At 47.7% G+C, this 17378-nt stretch overlaps 1 protein-coding gene across 9 annotated transcripts in view; it reads right to left on the bottom strand.

Annotated features, from left to right (window-relative positions):
• The window catches only part of IKZF1 (IKAROS family zinc finger 1), a 97844-nt gene that overhangs the window by 75230 nt on the left and 5236 nt on the right, over positions 1-17378 (bottom strand). For all 9 annotated transcript variants that reach the window (XM_078059918.1, XM_078059923.1, XM_078059922.1 and 6 more), the window contains exons 2-3: positions 8691-8744; positions 1322-1441 (exon numbers count right to left, since the gene is read on the bottom strand). In XM_078059918.1, the coding sequence (XP_077916044.1) occupies positions 1322-1441; positions 8691-8730 (160 nt within the window). In that variant the 5' untranslated portion in view covers positions 8731-8744. The remainder of the gene's footprint in view (positions 1-1321; positions 1442-8690; positions 8745-17378) is intronic.

Below are 17378 nucleotides of genomic sequence, written 5' to 3'. Positions count from 1 at the left end.
CAACGCAGGCAATCTTAAAAATAAATGCATCGATGACAAACAAGTATGCTCTCCTGTGTCCCAACTCTGGGAACCCCCGAGATGATGCATATAGAGCAGAGCGGAAAATCCAGAAATGCTTTGCTTCCCACCCACTCTCCCACATCCAGGAGCCATGCTCTACAATAGGGGAAAATAAGTCATAAAGGTACTTGTTTTCTTGGTTCATTTGCATCAAATGGCTTTAGCCACTATCCTTGTCTGTTGGTAGAATTCATTGCATAGCTATTTTTTAAAGAACCCTTACACCCGAAGTCTCATTGGTTTCTAAGACACATGAAAACACACAAAACACATTTCTTAGTTACTATATGAGGATGTCCTATAGAGAGATAGTTATGATGGTTTTCATAACCCTGAGAACTTTACACACGTTGCCCTCCTTAGCTGTGGAGTCGCCCCACATGGGATCCATCCCACCTCGTGTGACCTGCTCACCCTTCGTGATATTCTTTTGTGCACATAGGTGAATCTCAATATCACAGTTTTTATTTTTACTTTTAAAAAAAAGAAAGAGAAAATAGGTATTCTAAGGAATTGCTGACTCATTATCTCATGAGAACATGGTATAAAGGTGTGAAAACTAGTCTTTGAGTTGGAAATCGAGTCTCACGTTGACTCTGTATGTGACCTCGGTTATTTCGCTGACTTCTTGGGGCCTCCGTAATAAAGAAGGGAGACCAGGTTTTGCAAACATGACCTGTGCGCACGTTAACACCAGCGAGAGACTGCAGAAACTTACGTACCTACCTCTTTATGGAAAAGGTGTGCGAGAAATGGCATTTTCGACATTTAACAATTTCTCTCTCTCGAATTTTGTATTTGGAGCTGCATTTGGCATTTGAGAAACACAGCTGAGAGGGACAACATAACATGGACAGATTTGGCTTCTTCTAAACCAAAGCTCAAACTAACTCGCCCTACTGCCACAGCACATCAAATGTGTAATTTTCACTACCTACCATCCATAAAATCAGATGTTCCCGAAGCACCCAGAGGATAGGAAACGGGCTAGGGATGTGCCCCCAGGCCGGGAGCTCTTCCCCTCTGCCATGTGTGGGAGTGTCACAGCCTCGGTGACTTGGGTCTATCCTCCTGCACACACCAGGGCCCCTCCCGCTGATCTTTATGCCGCATCTTAACACAGCCGTTGAAGGGAAACAGCAGGTACAATGATCCCACCGCCCAACCACTGACTTTGGAAGAATATGGAGGAACTGAGGTGTTACGGGAACAGAGCGTGCGAAAGCCCGCCAACAGGACACACGGACGGCCGACTCACCCACTCCTCTGTCACTCTTGGAGCTCTGCTGTCCGCCAGACGTGGTGGAAAGGTCTTCGGGGACCGGCATGGGCTCATCCCCATCATCCGGAGTGTCGCTCACTGGAGGGCTTTCCTTCCCTGAGGAGACAAGCAGCAGCTTGAGTTCCTGGGGCTGTGGTCGCCGCCGAGGGTGGAGGTCACTGCAGCGTGGCCAGCAAGGATGCTGCACACGTACGTATGTATTTATATGTTACGGGTAATACATGGGGATCTGTTATCAAACTGAACGGTGGTCGTCAGACATTCTCGTGGTCACTTTTCCACGCCAGTGACCAAACTCCCACAACTTTGTTTATGACGTCTGTGTGATGCCCCATTGCATGGCTACACCAGGATTTATTTAAATCCTTTTTCTATTTTCGAATTTATATTGTTTCCAATCTCTTTCCCTATTAAGCAACACCGTGGCGAACAGCCTAGTAGCGAGCCTTTGCACGTGTTCTTAGTAAGTGTTCCAGAAGTTTCATGAGTGGGTCAAAAGGCATCTACATTTTTTTTTAAAGATTTTATTTATTTGTCAGAGAGAGAGCGAGCACACAAGCAGGGGGAGAAGCAGACTCCCCGCCGAGCAGGGAGCCCGATGCAGGACTTGATCCCAGGACCCTGAGATCATGACCTGAGCCGAAGGCAGACGCTTAACTAACTGAGCCACCCAGGCGTCCCAGGCATCTGCGTTTGTAAGGCTTGCCACACATTATCCCATAATTTTTCCTGCAAGGTGGCTCCAGTTTACCCTCCTGTATGTGGGCTTCATTCCACCTTCAGATTAATTTGTTTTTAAGGTCACCAGACTGGTTATCTTGCTCAGAGCTATACATTCTAGGTCTGCTCACTGGCTTTTAAAGAGCCAGGGAATATTCTCCCAGCAGCCTAGTTTGATCCAGCCAGGCGGGGTGGCGGGGCGGGGAAGCAAGCTTGCAAAAGGCAGGAAGAGGGAATCCGAGGCCTCCTGGGGCCAGGATTCCTTCTGTGGAATTCTTATCTTTGAAACACAAAAATAGAATCCACACAACTCCGAAGTGGCTTATCCTTCACAAAGTGAGATTTACCAAATGAAACAGGGTTTTCCAGGATGGCTGTATCTACTGTGACCGCATCAGAATTCCATGCAGCCCACAGGCTCCAGCAATGGGGAGCCCACCCCTCCCCACCCGCACCCCACTCCCAGAAATCCAGCACTGGAAAGCCAGGACTGGTGGAAAACGTGCTTTTTTTTTTTTTTTTCCCCTTTGAAACTGAAACACCTGTATCTCCCAACCTAAACATCGCCTAAAATTAGGTTAGGAGACACAAACCACATACAAGGAACAGATGGTAAGGCCTGAAGCTGATGCAAAATAACCCATCAGAGCTGCTCTAGAAGATGGGCAGATGCTGGCCCTAAAGGAGGTTAACAGAAGTGGAAGGCGGGAGTCACACGCTTGCTGGCTGGGCTGGCGACCTGGCTTCCCAGGCGGAGGACATCCCCGCACAGACGAGCCCAGACTTTTGCAAGGACGGTGTTGAAGGACCTAGAAAACACGGCCAGGAAGACGGGAGTGTGCTCGCCTATTTGAATAACCATCTGGAAGAGCAATACCAACACTTCGGGGGATGAGCAAGATGAGCGCAAGCGTCCCTGGCAGCGGACGAGACCTCGCGGGCGTAGGCAGCTGAATGGGCATCGCGCAGGCAGGCACCAAGACGATGCTTTGGGGGACAGCGGTGCATTCTCCAGGAAGGAGACATCACAGTGGAGTATTCCCAGCTTAGCTGCGATCACCACAACTAGCAGGTTTTCAGAAAGAGAATTATTGGGTATATTTGGACAGCCAGGTCGATGTGTGTTAGGTCAGTGATATTTCCAGGGCTCTAAATCGTGAGGAGTAATAGTGGCTAAAAGTCTCGGTGTTCTCGTACACCGATTCCACAAATGTGGAAAAGCTGAACGGGAGAATGTAGGAGGTATACGGACCATCTGATAACTGGGTTTTCCTTACCACTGCTTAGAGCAACGGTTCTCAAACTTAGAGGACTTCAGGGAGGTGGTCAGAGGAATCTTCTTCTTTTTTTTTTGTTTTTGGAGGGGAGGAAGACTGACCTTACACAGAACTTCAATACATAAAACCAGACTTCTGTGTCAAGTGGGGATATTACGGCGGGGAGGAGGGGAGACTGGAGACCCAGGTCACCTGCCTTCTCAAAGACCTCCTGAGGAACCCCCTTCCCCAGAACAGATGGTGGAGACCCCTGGATGAGCCAACTGACCCAAAGATTCGAGGTGTATAGAGCGAGGTGCCGTGCATGTGTGTCTTTGTGATCAGCCAGCTGTCATTATTATGGGGTGGGCGTGGGAGGCTGAGCAACTAAGCTTTATGAGCATATTTTACCTTCCCTGTGACACTTCCCTTTGGAGTACTCCATGATCTTCCTGGGTAAAGAATCAGGACTTATCTAGTGAAGGAACGTGGTCTCTGCTCCACCGGGCCAAAGCATGTCCAAGTAACTCTTGATTACTCTTTTGGTAATTTAACGGCTCTGTGTGTTAGGGAATAAGGCCAACCACACATTCTTGAGGATGCTTATATGATAGATGTGCTGCTACGGGTTCTGTGGGTCTGGTCAGGCTCCTGCACTGAGTGAAACGCCAGGTCTCCAGCACCCATCAGCCTGTGCCTCAGCCCTCCCACTGCTTCCTGCATGGGGGGGGTGGAAAGAGGAACGAAGAAAGCGGTAGGGATGATGATTCCAAGATGCATGGGTCAGACTGATCAACGGGAGCTCCCTACGTGGGAGAAACGCAAAGGGCGAAGGGAGAGTAAACAGTCGTCCCTGGTGTCTACAGTGGTGACCAGTAAAAAGTCAGACCTGGAGGAGAACAGAATGAGATATAGGGCACAGCCTTGGCTCACCTTCACTCGGTGAGAGATTTTCAGAGGTGGCCTGATTTGCCTAAAGGCCGCCAAAGTCTGGGTGGCGCTGAGACATGACTCACTCCCATGAGCCCTTGTGCCCCGTGGCCCCAGATTCTCTCACTGTTGGAGATTTCTACGGTGAATATGTACCACTTTGTGAAAACCTTGTCAAGCGAAGATTGTTTGTGTGTTGATTTTAAAAATATTTGCCCCGTGAACCACTGAAAATGCAAAACCTTGGAAAGATCATAAAAGATACAAAAGTAAGGTTATTAAGTCCCAAACATTAACACATGGTTGACCTGGGATATGGTTCGGACAGAAACATGGAGGAAGTCACCCCTTGAAGGTGGTTTCCTCAACAGACAAATGAGGCTAAAAACCGTGATTTTGGTCTAACTCACAGGGCTTCTGTGAAGATAAAATAATAACGTGTGTGAATGCTTATATGCTGAAGAAGCCTATGGGGCTGTTTCTAAAAGGCAGCAAACCACAAAAGCATGAGGTCTGCAGAGCACCAAGTGCCTGCATTCCCCCCAAGTTCATGTACAAAGACAGACAACATGTGGAGCTGTAGACAGCAAGAGATCAAGTACTTCTCATGGAATAATTTAGGAAGTGCAATGTAATTTCCCTTATTTAGAAAATTGAAAGAAACTTCTTAGCAATTTATATTTAATCTTACTACTCGCCTTTGCTTCAAATAAAGCATTACCTATGAGAAGTGTTTGGGGCAAATTAGATGAGAAAATTGTATAACGAGCTTATCAAAAGCAAGCAAGTTAATTTCTCAAGTAGATTATAATTCATCCAACAAAGTTCTGTGATTCCCCATCTCCCAAGTGCATGAGTGTTTTTATATGCAATTACCCAGGGGAACATAATTGCTGGGGGTAAAGAAGAAGTCAGAGTACAGACTCCCAACTCTAGAAGAGTGGGAAAACTTGTACTCAGTGCCATGTCCGGCTCCCTGTGGGACTTCTGGTCCATTCCTGAAGTTTCCCAAATCTCAGCTCCCTGCAAATTGAAAATGGTACCTGTATCTTCTTCACTGGGTGCTTCTAAAGTTGAAAAGAGACAACACTCAGGGCAGTGTTTGGTAAATGTAAGCTTTCAATCAGTGTGATTTCCTAGGATGAACATTTCCACTCCTATTTCAATAGAGATGAGCTTCATTTCCCTAAGCAGACTATGTCTGTCTACAGAGCATACTTCTCGTTTCTATGTCCCAACAAACATTACAAATACCATTGAGAACACATCCAATACACCTTTAGGATCACAGGAGCCAGATGATCCTTAAATATCAACTGGCTCAAATCCCTCTTTTTGCAGATGGCACTACAGCGGTCCTTCCAGGAGGCAGGGAACCTGTGTCAGGTCCCATAATTGGGGACAAAGATGGGAGATGGATCCTGGCCTCACAATCCCCCATGAGCTGTCTCTTCCCTTAGAAACCAAAACAAAAAATAATACACAGGAATAAAAATATTTTGGAAAAACTGACAAAGAAGAAAGAGACAAACACACACACACACACAGCTTTACCCAAAGAATGAATGAGATATGCCCTATAGGAAAAACCCCCAGAAAGAAAGAATCAGGTGATTTGAAAAAAAAAAAAAAGTCAGATATTATTTCTTTTTCAAGTGAATATTTCACAGATACTGATGGAACTGTTCATGCTGGGGCATTTTTGAACCCAGGAAAGTGGCAACTTCCTGGTTCAACTTAGAAAGTTTATTGTTTTCTTTCCTGTGGGCAGAACATGACAGTGAAGAATCTTCTGGGGAAAGAGGGGGATTGAGTAATATATTCCTCCACAGATCAAGAATGTCAACTTCTGTTTGACTAAATGTATGTCCTTATTCTTTTTTTTAAGATTTTATTTATTTATTTGAGAGAGAGAGAGAGAGAGCATGAGCAGGGGTGGGCAGAGGGAGAGGGAGAAGCAGACTCCCCACCGAGCAGGGAGCCCGACATGGGGCTCGATCCCAGGACCCTGAGATCATGACCTGAGCCGAAGGCAGATGCTTAACCGACTGAGCCCCCCAGGCGCCCTGTATATCCTTATTCTATAACTGTCACTACCCCCAATTTTCAGAAATGGAAAAGACAAAGGGATGTGATTAGGTTTTAGTTGTAGAAGCAGCAAGAAGTAGAAGAAGAATCCTTCAAATCTTTAGGAACAATGGCAGGACCCTTCAGATGCTCTGTCGCTGTTTAGAATGCTTCAAGTTACATCGACCAACAACACTCTTAGTGTTTTGGAAGCAGCATTTCCTTTGCTAAGTATACACAAAGTAAATTTCAGATCGAGTCTTGAATCTTCTCAACCACAGAAGAGTTTCCTTTTTCAGGCAGTCTTGGGCCACGGGCCTCCCTTCATTCTTGCTCCCCGCAACCCCCACTTTCAAAAGCCAGTGTCCAGGAAAATGGAGTGTTTAGCCTCATGTTAAGGGCAAGAAGACTATGAGGGAAAAAAGGAGGCTTTTGCTCTGCTGGTGAACAAGATAGGAGATGGGGACACAGACTTGCTCATGAGAAACATTGTGGAGATGCCTGCCTGGGCCAGGGGGCTTTCAGCTCTGGCTCTGGGACGGGAGAGGACAGTTGGACAGATGCTTCTTGCAAGTGTCACCTCAGAAACTCCTCAAAAGACAGCAAAAACAATGAAAGGGTTTCTTGGCGTTTGGAAATTGTTGACATCCTGTGTTTTTGAACTGCTAATCCCCCCTAGCCAAGGCCTGCAACCGGGGCAGCGGAGGGGGGCGCTAACCCAGGGAGAGACACACACCTCCTCGCCCCCTCCTTCTCCTCCCGGCAGGCCTGTTGCCCAACAGCCACCAGACCTCCCCCGCTAGGCCAGTGAGAGGCTTCAAAGAGCCAATCTCTTTTTTTTGTTTTCATTGAAATCATATTTTGTTGTTGGTGTATTTCCGGTTCAGGGTTCCGAAGAATGTGCTCAAGGGAAACCAATGCAGATAGAACTCAAAGACAGTAGATACTAGATGTAAAGCGAAAGGCCCCCCGTCCTCCACAGCCCATCCCTCCCTCCCATCACCAAACTCCCCAGGGGAAGTCTAGGTTAGTAAATCTCTCTCCAGAGTCTTCTTCAGCACGCGTGCAAGCATGTGGGAAGTGTGTGTGTGCACGTGTGTGTGTGCATGTGCATGTGTGTGTGTGCGACGCGTGTTTATCTTACAGAACAGATCACACTTTGCACACCCTCCCGGACACCGCCTGCACGTTGGCGTAGGTCTTGGACGTGTTCCGCTATGAAGGTATTCACGCCATCCTTGTTCGGAAGACAGGATGAACAAGGGAAATGCCCCGGTTTTCGGACATCGGCGTCAATACTGTGGTGAGCATCTGCTCGAATGCTCTGCGCGCTTGTGGGCACGGCTCTAGGGCGAACTCCTTCTTTGTAGCCCAGAGAGTTCAAGTCCACACTTGCCGAATGACCGGAGTAGCTGGCCCAGGGGAGGCGGGAGACGTCTGGGATTGTGGCAAGAACTTGAATCTCCTCCCCTGCACACTCGCCAGTGAGTGAGCTCCACACGTGTGGCCCGGTCTCTGTCGTGAGGACTGACTTAGACTGGGGCGCAGAATTCAATAAAAACTTAGAAACAGGTGGGGGGCAGGTCAGCCAGGCCCAGATGACCAGGCCAGGCCATTCTCCAACAGACGCCCACCCGGGATTGGCCAGGAGCCTGGGAAGCTCTAAAAGGTAAAATAATGAAAATCCACAGGCCCCAGAGGTTGCTCCTGCAGCTGGATGCCTCTGGGTACGGGGCCAGACGGAAGGTGGGCTTCCTACACTTAGGAACACAGGAGCCATGCTGGCATTGCTGGGCGGGCTCAGCCCCACCTAGTGGGACACTCTGTGACCCGCCCTTAGGCCTCATGTCACATTACCCACGGCTCCACTTCCTGGGTCTCCCAAAATGACAAGAGCCATGTCCAATACAGCTTGAAAAAAAATGTATGTGGGTGGGGAGCTTACCAGATATTCTGACTTGTGCCTCAAAACTATGCTTTTCAATTTCTTTCTCCCGCTCTCCCTCCCTCGCTCTTCTTCCCTCTGTCTCCCTCTTAAACACCGCCATTGGCACCTGTTTGGGGTCCAGAGCAGATCCATCAGTCATTTCCCCCCCCCAAGAGTATCCACATTTATTGGACCTTTTCCGGGGTGCTCTCCAATTTCCCAGCAAAACCTATTTTATGCTTGGAGATTTTTCTGCTCAGGTTCTCAACCTGGGATGAGCTCTAAGAGTTGCCATAAAACATTGACACGAATTCCATCTTGGTCTTCCCTTTTGCAGGACAGCCTGTCTTCCTCCCTCGGGAACTCAGTGAGCGCCATGACTCCTGGCACCCCAGGGAGGGGTCTTCACAGGGCCCCCCATACAGGTACCCCACAAGGGTCTCACCTGAAACTCGGGACATGTCTTGACCCTCATCAGCGTCCATTGTCCTCAGGTTATCTGAGAAAGAGAGGAACGGATTTTAGTTTAAAGCAAATTACTAATAAGATATGAGAGAGAGAAAGAGAGAGAAAGAAAGAGAGAGAGAGAGACGTTCTATGTATTTAACGGCAAGGTTATCTACCAAGAATAATGCATTTTCCTCCTCACATACTTGCTGGAGTATCAGACTGGCACAGACCTTGATCCTTTTAAAAACAGCATTACAAAGATTTATAAAAATATCATTACAAGCACAGGAGGACCAAATTTGTTATTTATTGTTAATTTCCTACTGCATAATAACCCAAAATGCAAACTGACTGCAACAAAATTAAGCAGAAAATTAAATGGCCCTGGGTCATTGTAGGCACAGAATTCATTCTCTTGGCTGATCCATAGTTATGTTCTTTCTAATTTACTGAGCATGCATCGATGAACCTTGAGTCAGCTTGGTGACACGCGTACAATCAGCAATCAAAAAACGAAGCAATTTGCTGAAGAATGTCTCATTTACCCAGGCAGGGCTGCATATGTGAGCAGCTCTCACACTCCCTCCATCAATAATGAATACACCTCCAGCCTGGCATATGGGCAACATGGGCGCTTCCGTCTTTGTCCCCCACTCTTTCAGGGACCCTGCCTCAGACGTCGCTAGTGCACTCACGCAGGGAGAAGGGAAGCTCACGACGGCAGCAAAGCAAGGCCGGGAGAGCACCCAAACCTTCCTGCTTGCTGACACATGGCTTGGCTCCTCACATTGGCTTAAAAACAGAAAGCCCACTGGGAAGAGCTGCCCTTGGTGGTGACAGCGAATGTCCTGCCCCGCGGGACCAGCCACCGCACGGTGGAGGCACTCGGGGTCCTGGCCTGGCCTCGGAGGTCGTGGGTGCCCTAGAGGATGACCTCTGGGAGCCCCGTGGACAGGGAAATGTGTGGCCTCAGCAGCAGGTGACCTCAACGAAATCTGCTCATTTATGCTCTGCTGGACAACCTGCAAGACAGACCTTCTCTAAGCAACACACTGAGTCCATCTGTTGAATCGAACTCAGGTCACCTCTGTTTCGGGGTTGGGGGGAGGTGCACCTGTCTCTTTGGTTCAGGTGTGTGGATCTGAGCTGTGAGGCCAGTTTGCAGCAGAGCTGGCCACGGGTGAGGGGGTGTTCAGAGGACCAAACTATGCAGGCAGGGGCGAATACATGCGTATATATAACAGCCTTTACGGTGCCTGTGGACTCCGTATCTTCAATTTCTGTAGTATCAGTACTAGTCACAAAGAAGACATGAATGACTGTCACTTCTTCTGGATAGGGAGGGGTTTTCTTCTATTTCTGAAAGCCACTGAACAGGTCTGAAGTGTGACCTGAATTTTCCAGGCTGCTGTGCGGCGCAGGGCTACGGCCGCTGACCACAGAAGGGAAAAAGGCCCGTGGCCCCACCCGTGTGTCTGCCCCGAGACTGAGGGTCCACAAGGCGGCCGAAGCCGAACAAAGCAGCCCCGGGAGCCAGCTCGAAACTGGCTGTATGCCCAATGTCTCATAGACCCCCACGTACAAAAGGCAAAAAAATCCATGAGTCTTCTGAAACCGTCCAAACAATTATAAAGAGACAGGATGGACTCCAATGAGAAAAATCTTTGTCATCGTTGGACGGCGTGAATGTGAGGTTCACTACTCACTGAAGGCGGGTACAGTGTTTTATTGTGGTATCACAGACCTGTCTTGAAATGTCCCTGTGTTGAGTGGCGAGACGGATGGCAGAACTCGAATCTTGCTGTAACCAATCCTGGGCTAACACAGAATTTGTAGAATGTTGACTTGGATTCTTCTCACCATGCAGGTGATACGTTTTCTACAACTTTTTTTTTTTTTTTTTACAAAGACCCATAACTTCCACACACGCAGAGATTTTTACAAAAACAGGACGCTAAACGTATTCCAAACAGCCTCTTGTAAACTATTTTTTCATTTAATCCGCCACGTCTTTTTATTTTGCACATCTACGTCAAGGTCCTCATTTCAGTGGCTATGAACTTCTCAGCTGTAGGACTGATTTATCCGGTACCCCAGTGTAGAGGTTACAGAGGGGCAGCTGTGGGGGGCCTGAGAAGGGGCAGCGGGACACCACCCCCATCCCGGCTACCGCGTGCACGACCCAGGCTCTGTGCTCAGTCTCACACCGTGCTTACTAAGCCCTCTTTCCCTACATGGAAGCTGTGTCCAATGCCAAGTGGAAAACAGAGTGTGGGCTGGATATGGTCTCCGCTGTCAAGGAGTTTATGATCAGAAAGATGAGTTCATCACACAAGTGGACTCATGACCTGTTTTTGGAAACCGGCCCCTAAACAAAACCCAGGACCACAAGCCTGGAAAGGGAGATGCCAGAGGCAAGGAGTATTCCACAGAAGTGAAGTGTGATTTTCTCCCCCACACGGGAAACCCAAACCACTGAAGGCCAGAGCTCCACCGATCGACGGCAGAAAACACAACACCAGCAAACAGCGGTCACCTGGGCGGTGCCTACAGCCCTGAAGGCTCTCACTGTTTCTCTGGAGCAAGCAGTTCCAAATCTCGCACACGGGGAAACAGATGCAGAGATAAGTGAAGCCCAGCGTGACGGTGGCTGTCGCTGGCCGTCCCCCTAGGGGAGCACAGCCAGCTGTCGCAAGCCGCTGCCCACCCGTACCTCCCACTCGAGTGGTCTTCCTGTCTTTCCTTCTGTCTCCTTCATCCCTCCTCCCTTCCTCTCTGTGTCTCTGTCTCTGGGTCTGTCTGGTCCTTCTGCTCCAACAAGACTTTCCTCGTGTCAGCTCAAGGGGGTTGGCATATCAGTGACTCCAGAAAGTGGGGGGCACACAGAGGATGGAGCAAAAGAGGTGAGAGGCAGGAGCAAAGCTGGCCCGGAACACCTGTGCTTCTCCAGCGGCCCCGCCAGGGAAACAGGGTCTTATTGCCAGTGCCGGCCCTGTGGAGGAGCTTCCCTCGGGGACAGGGAGACTCTGGAAACATCCCCCCCATTGCCCCGCCGACCCTGTCCTACTTTCCTTCTTCCACACCCACCCCACGAGGGACTGGGGCCTGGCTGTCTCCTGGGAGGAACCGCCCTGGGCAGTTGTGGCTCCCGAGTCAAGGGCTGGGCAAGTCTCCAGGAGCGTCCTCCCTTGTACCTGCGAGCGAGCAGGCGGCCCCAAGAACAGCTCCGAGAGCCAAAGGGAGCCCCGAGGGCCACTGGCAGGTGCGCAGGGCTGGTGGCGGTCCTCGGCCCCTCTTCACGGGCCCCCTCTTTGCCCTAAGATGAGCACCTCTCTTCACAGCGCTCTCCCACACTTCTGAAAAGGTGAGTCGGAATTAACGAAGTCAAAATGAAAAGCCAGACACCCATCAAGAACCACAACTTGATTCCTTTCCGAGCGGCCTGACGTCACGGCTATCCCAGCACCGCCAAGCGCACAGCGGGCCAAGCCGGCCGTGAGGACCGCCGGCGGTCACTCAGAACGAGCCATTCCCTGGGAGCACCCAGCACCTCCACAAGCTTTACAGACCTCAGTTCTCTGCGGTTTAAATAACGCGTGCGCGCACACACACACACACAGTCATGTCTGTGCAGAGGCTGCTCGTAATGATGCTGTCCTGCCTGTCTGAAAGTTGCTAACAGAGCAAATCTTAAAAGCACCCATCGCACACATGTTTTTGTGACCCTGTGTGGTGACGGCTCCGAGACTCATCATGGGGATCACTTTGCAACGCACACAAATACTGAATCATCGTGCTGTACGCCTGACACTAATACAATGTTACGTATCGATTGTGCTTCAATCAAAACAAATACATAAATACCTAAAAACGATGCCTTTCCTCTCCCCTGAGACACATGGGCCCAACGCTATCTCATTTCTTAAGTACTTTTTATGTGCCAGAAAAAGATGGCGAAGGAATGGATACTGGTCTTAGCTGGCTTTACTTAAGCAATTGACTACGGCATTTAACTGCAAAGAACCATGAGACTGTCCACGTCGTCCACCTCGCCCACCGTCTTATGTGAGTGCCTGGTACAGCGTCTAACACGGATCTAGTATTCAAGACTCATTTGCTAAATGTGTATCTTTAAACTTCACAATTAAGCCATGTGATTATGATTATTGTACATAATCCGTATTACTTCCATTCGATGCATGAGAAAGATGGAGGCTAACCATACAGCAGCCCGCCCAAGGGCGCACGACTAGACAACAACAGAGTGAACTTGAACCCACAACGGCTCGACGGAGACGCGTTCTTCACTCCACCACTCCTGCCTGTGCGAACCTCACAGCCCAGCGCCGCGGTCCCAAATTTCAAACGGGCAATGGACAAGGAGTGGATGTTACCTGTATCCTGACAGAAGAGGGGTGTGTCCTTTGTAATACTCTACACGTAAGGCCCCCTTCATCACAAAACTTCTCCAATAAAGTTAAATTCTCCTTATTTGATAAGATGCATGCTATTGATTTCTTTCCTCCCTGACGAGCGAAGTTGCACTAGCGGTTCCATTTCAGGGTTATTTCCTTACACACTCAATGACGCTTGTTTTGAAGGGGGCAGGCACGCGGGGCAAACACGGGCCAAGCCTATAATCTATTTAAAATGCCTTAGGTCACAGACCTCTTTAGTGAAACCCATTATTCCTGCCCAGAGAGAGCTCTTTCATTTTCAGATTGGTAGATTTTATTTTTGCAAATCTATCATATCGCTGTGAATTACACTGTATCTTAAAAAAAAGAAATGTTCCAAGAGAAAGCTAAGGCAATCTGCCAGGTCTTTGTGTCTGGTGAGGGGGACCTTATAGGTTTTCCTAACAACTTGACAAAACAGGTCGGGAGAACATAGAAACTTCTGGGCACTCTTATTTCATTTCTGATTCTTTTCATTTTTCAAAAATTAGCTGCCAATCTACACATTTTCATGATTATTCCACAGAGTACTGCTGGCGCAAATAACAATGAAAAACAAGATTTCAACAGGACAGCAGGGAATCCAATTTGGCTTTCAGACTGCGCCCCCTCCCCCGTATTTAACTGAGCCACAGAAAACGCCTCCAGTGGTTTGTTCTACTGAGAACCTGCTTTTTGAGGGCAAATTAGCTCAGATGTGCAATTCTGTCCTCACAATTTTTTTTCCTAGGGGCAGGAACTGATATGCAAAAGAGGAAGGGTCTGGGGACCTGAGGAAGCCTTTTCAAAATACAGCTAAAAACCGTGCTGCTTGAAAACAGTGTCAGCAAAGAGAGATTTAATACAGAAGGGAAAGAACACGCGAATATTGCAAAATGGCCTCAAAGTGAGGTATAAAAAAAGATGGGAGATACTGTATTCGACACTTTTTTTTTTTTTTAAACAGAGAAAGCAGAGTTAGAGCCATTTACCCTCAGCACAGGTCCAGAGCAGGACTTCCAGGGGCCCGGGAAGGTCCTGGCACTGTGCACTTCTCCTATGCAGGGAAGAGACTTCCCGGTAAAGAGCTCCCTGCCCCTAGACCACAGGCTCTCAAACTACCAGGAAGGACTGTAGAGAGAGCAACTTAGCAGAGACATTCACACTCAAAAATTTACATACGCGTTTATAGGACTTTTCCTGATTTTGACTGTCATCATGGGCCACTTCCTAAGCAGCTTCCTCAAATATAAATGGCTTTTTACACTTCACTTCATCACTTAAGTCAAAAAATCTAAGTTTAGAATCATTTCCTTCTACCCTCTTCCCAGTTTTAGAAGACCTTCATGCATGGCCAGCAACCGTGCAACAAAAATGAGACTTAACCGTCTTGAAAAAATATATATAAAAACTGCCCCCCAAATAATGATTGACATGGATATTCCCAAAAGTGCTGATGGTTTTGTCATTTATTATTATAAAGTGAGGAGACAGGAGCCCAGGCACAATTTCGGGTTCCTATTTTTTTTTTCAAAGTTTTGTTTTCACTTAAAAAAAAAAATGGATAAATACAAAGTTACCATATTCACTAAGTGTTTTACTCAGCAAGGCAATGGGCTAACCCCACAAAGGATACAGTATCTTATCCTGCCTTCTTAGCAGTGACTTTACTTACCATATTAGCCCCAGATACTTTCACGGGGACATGTGAAAGCTCCAAATTAAAACTGAGCATGCAAATCCACTTGTATTGGATACCCGTAACATTCCAAAAAAAAAAAAAAAATGCACTTGTAATGCTGGGACTTCTATAAGGCCACTGGGTTTTGTTTTGTTTTGTTTTGTTTTTTTAATGCAGGGCTTGTGTAAGTTTCCTTGGCAAAAGATTTCATTTATTTAGACCCCAAGAAGTAAAATTATCCAAGTCTTGACAAGCATGTCCAGTTGTTCACAAATCCATACAAATACGTTTATCTCCAATAACTGAAAAGTCATGGCCAATTCGCCCGCCAATAACACTCTCCTAGGTACTATAACCCGTTTTTTTTCCATTTTAGATAAGTCTCTGTTGTCTGGCTAGTAGTGAGACAAGATCTACAAATCCAGATACACACACACACACACACACACACACACACACACACACACAAAATGTGTTCCAGAGCAAACATGTCCCAGGATTCATTGTTACCCAGATATCTACCTTTTATTCCTTGCAATGGAAAAGGCTGTTTGGGGGGGCACCTGTAAGAGGGGAGGTCTCATCTTGGCTCTAGAGAGGGGGCTGCAGACACCCTGATGACAGGATCCCCCCACATGAAGGCCACATGGCTTCCGGGCCAACGGGAAATTCTCCCTGCAAGACGTGCGTTCTGAGCTCCCTAGTTCTACTGGCAACACAGATCATCAACTCAAATCACTTGAAACAAGGTAACCTCATGAAAATGATTAAAAATCCTATGCCCACAGTTTTAAACTACGTTCACAGAACATAGGAATGTGGATTCGCAAATCAGGTTCTTTGAATCCTAGCCCGAGCTCTTGGTAGCTGTAGAACTCTGGAATTCACCTTGTTCACCCAACCTCAAATGGTCCCACTGAAGTCAAATCAAGCTGTTTCGAGAAGAGTAAAAGGGAGAAGAAATGCATTCGGTAAGTTATCTGGTAAGAATGATTCCTCTGGCAATACACCAAATAATCATAGAAAAGAATACCACTTGGTAGTCTCAGCTGACTCTTTAAATTGGAGCAAATTAGCAAGAAAAGTTCTAGCTTTCCATTTCATTCTGCGATAGACAGAGAGCTCAGTCCCAGCTGTGCTATCACTCCAACTTGGAGGGCTCCTGAAAACAAAATGCCCAACACCACAGAACAAATGACAAGGTCCATATGAATGCAAGATCCTAGTGGCTATGCACCGCCCCCCCCCCCCCCCCCAGCCAAGCATGCTTGGAGCCCATTCTCTAATCTACAACCTTTAGCCTATAAGGGTCCTCATGCAGACCCGGCAGGGAAGTGGGGGTGGGCGGCGGAGGGAGTCATCAGTAGAACTTCACAGAAGCTTACAACTTCCTCATTTGTAGGGCCACAAAAATCAGCCTGTCTTTATTTGTAACCTGGCAGAGAAATGCTCTTGTCCGTCAGACAGCAAAATAGAGGAAAACTCATTTTAAACACTACCATCCGATTCTCCTGCAGCCCTTAAATGAGCCTAAATTATTTATTTTCAATGCTTCGCTTTAAGTATTTTGCTGTTGCTGTTCAGCAAGTTTCATTTCTTTCACAAGAGCCTGGTCTGCTCGAAACAGAGCTGGAAATTCTTTAAATTCAGGGAAACACATACAACTCCAGGCAGAAGCAGGAAAACACGTGCAGAAAAGCACTAGAAATTTCCAAACCATTTTTAAATGGTAATTAATGGCCTTATCTCTAACAACCTCAGATAATTAGCAGTGTGATTTTGGTTTAATGAAGTGGGATACACAATTTATCAATATGTTTTCACTGTGGATCTCTTTGAATATCATTTTAATTTTCCGCCCTCCACAAAACTCACCACAAAGGAGGAGGAAAAGGTCACTTTTTCAGGCTGGAAAGTGGGGCTCGCACCAGGGGGTCGCTGGCTCTCTCTCTCGGTTTGCATTAAAAGCACGGGAGGACATTTCAGAGTGTCTCAGAAGCAAGCTCATAAAAGATCAATTCCTCATTTTCATTTCTCCTAAAGATTCTAAAGTAAACATTTTCCCCCTGGGGGCCAACGAGGGGTCTTATGTGCTCTTTCATGTGCTCCCGGCTGACCAGTGAAAATCGGATTCCACGAGAAAAAGTCACCCCAAACGGACGAATCAATATTCCTAGCGGAACTCTTAGCTTCAGAAAAGGACTCTGAGCCATATTGTTCCATTTTAAATAGTTTCAAACTAACAGAAAACGCTTTAGAGGGCTGGTATCAGTATGATCTCCAAAATGGAGCCTGAAACTCTATGTCGGGATGCATAAGAGCACTTAAAAATACTTTATGCTGCTCTTTCTCCATTGTTTCCATAGACTCCCACGGCACCCGCCCCCCTCCCCGCCAAAGAAAGAAGGAAGAGGGACACAGAGGGAGGGAGAAGGAAGGGCAGGGAAGGAGGATGGAGGAACATTGCTGGGTGCCCCCTTCCCATCCCACTGCCCCCCCCACCCCCCAGCCGGGAAGCCCTGCACCCTGTCCAGGACTGCTAACTTTTGGCGCCAAAACGGCAGGA

This window comes from Halichoerus grypus, chromosome 12, assembly GCF_964656455.1.
Source record: "Halichoerus grypus chromosome 12, mHalGry1.hap1.1, whole genome shotgun sequence".
Lineage (NCBI taxonomy): Eukaryota > Metazoa > Chordata > Mammalia > Carnivora > Phocidae > Halichoerus > Halichoerus grypus.
This window is presented reverse-complemented; position numbering and strand designations above follow the sequence as displayed.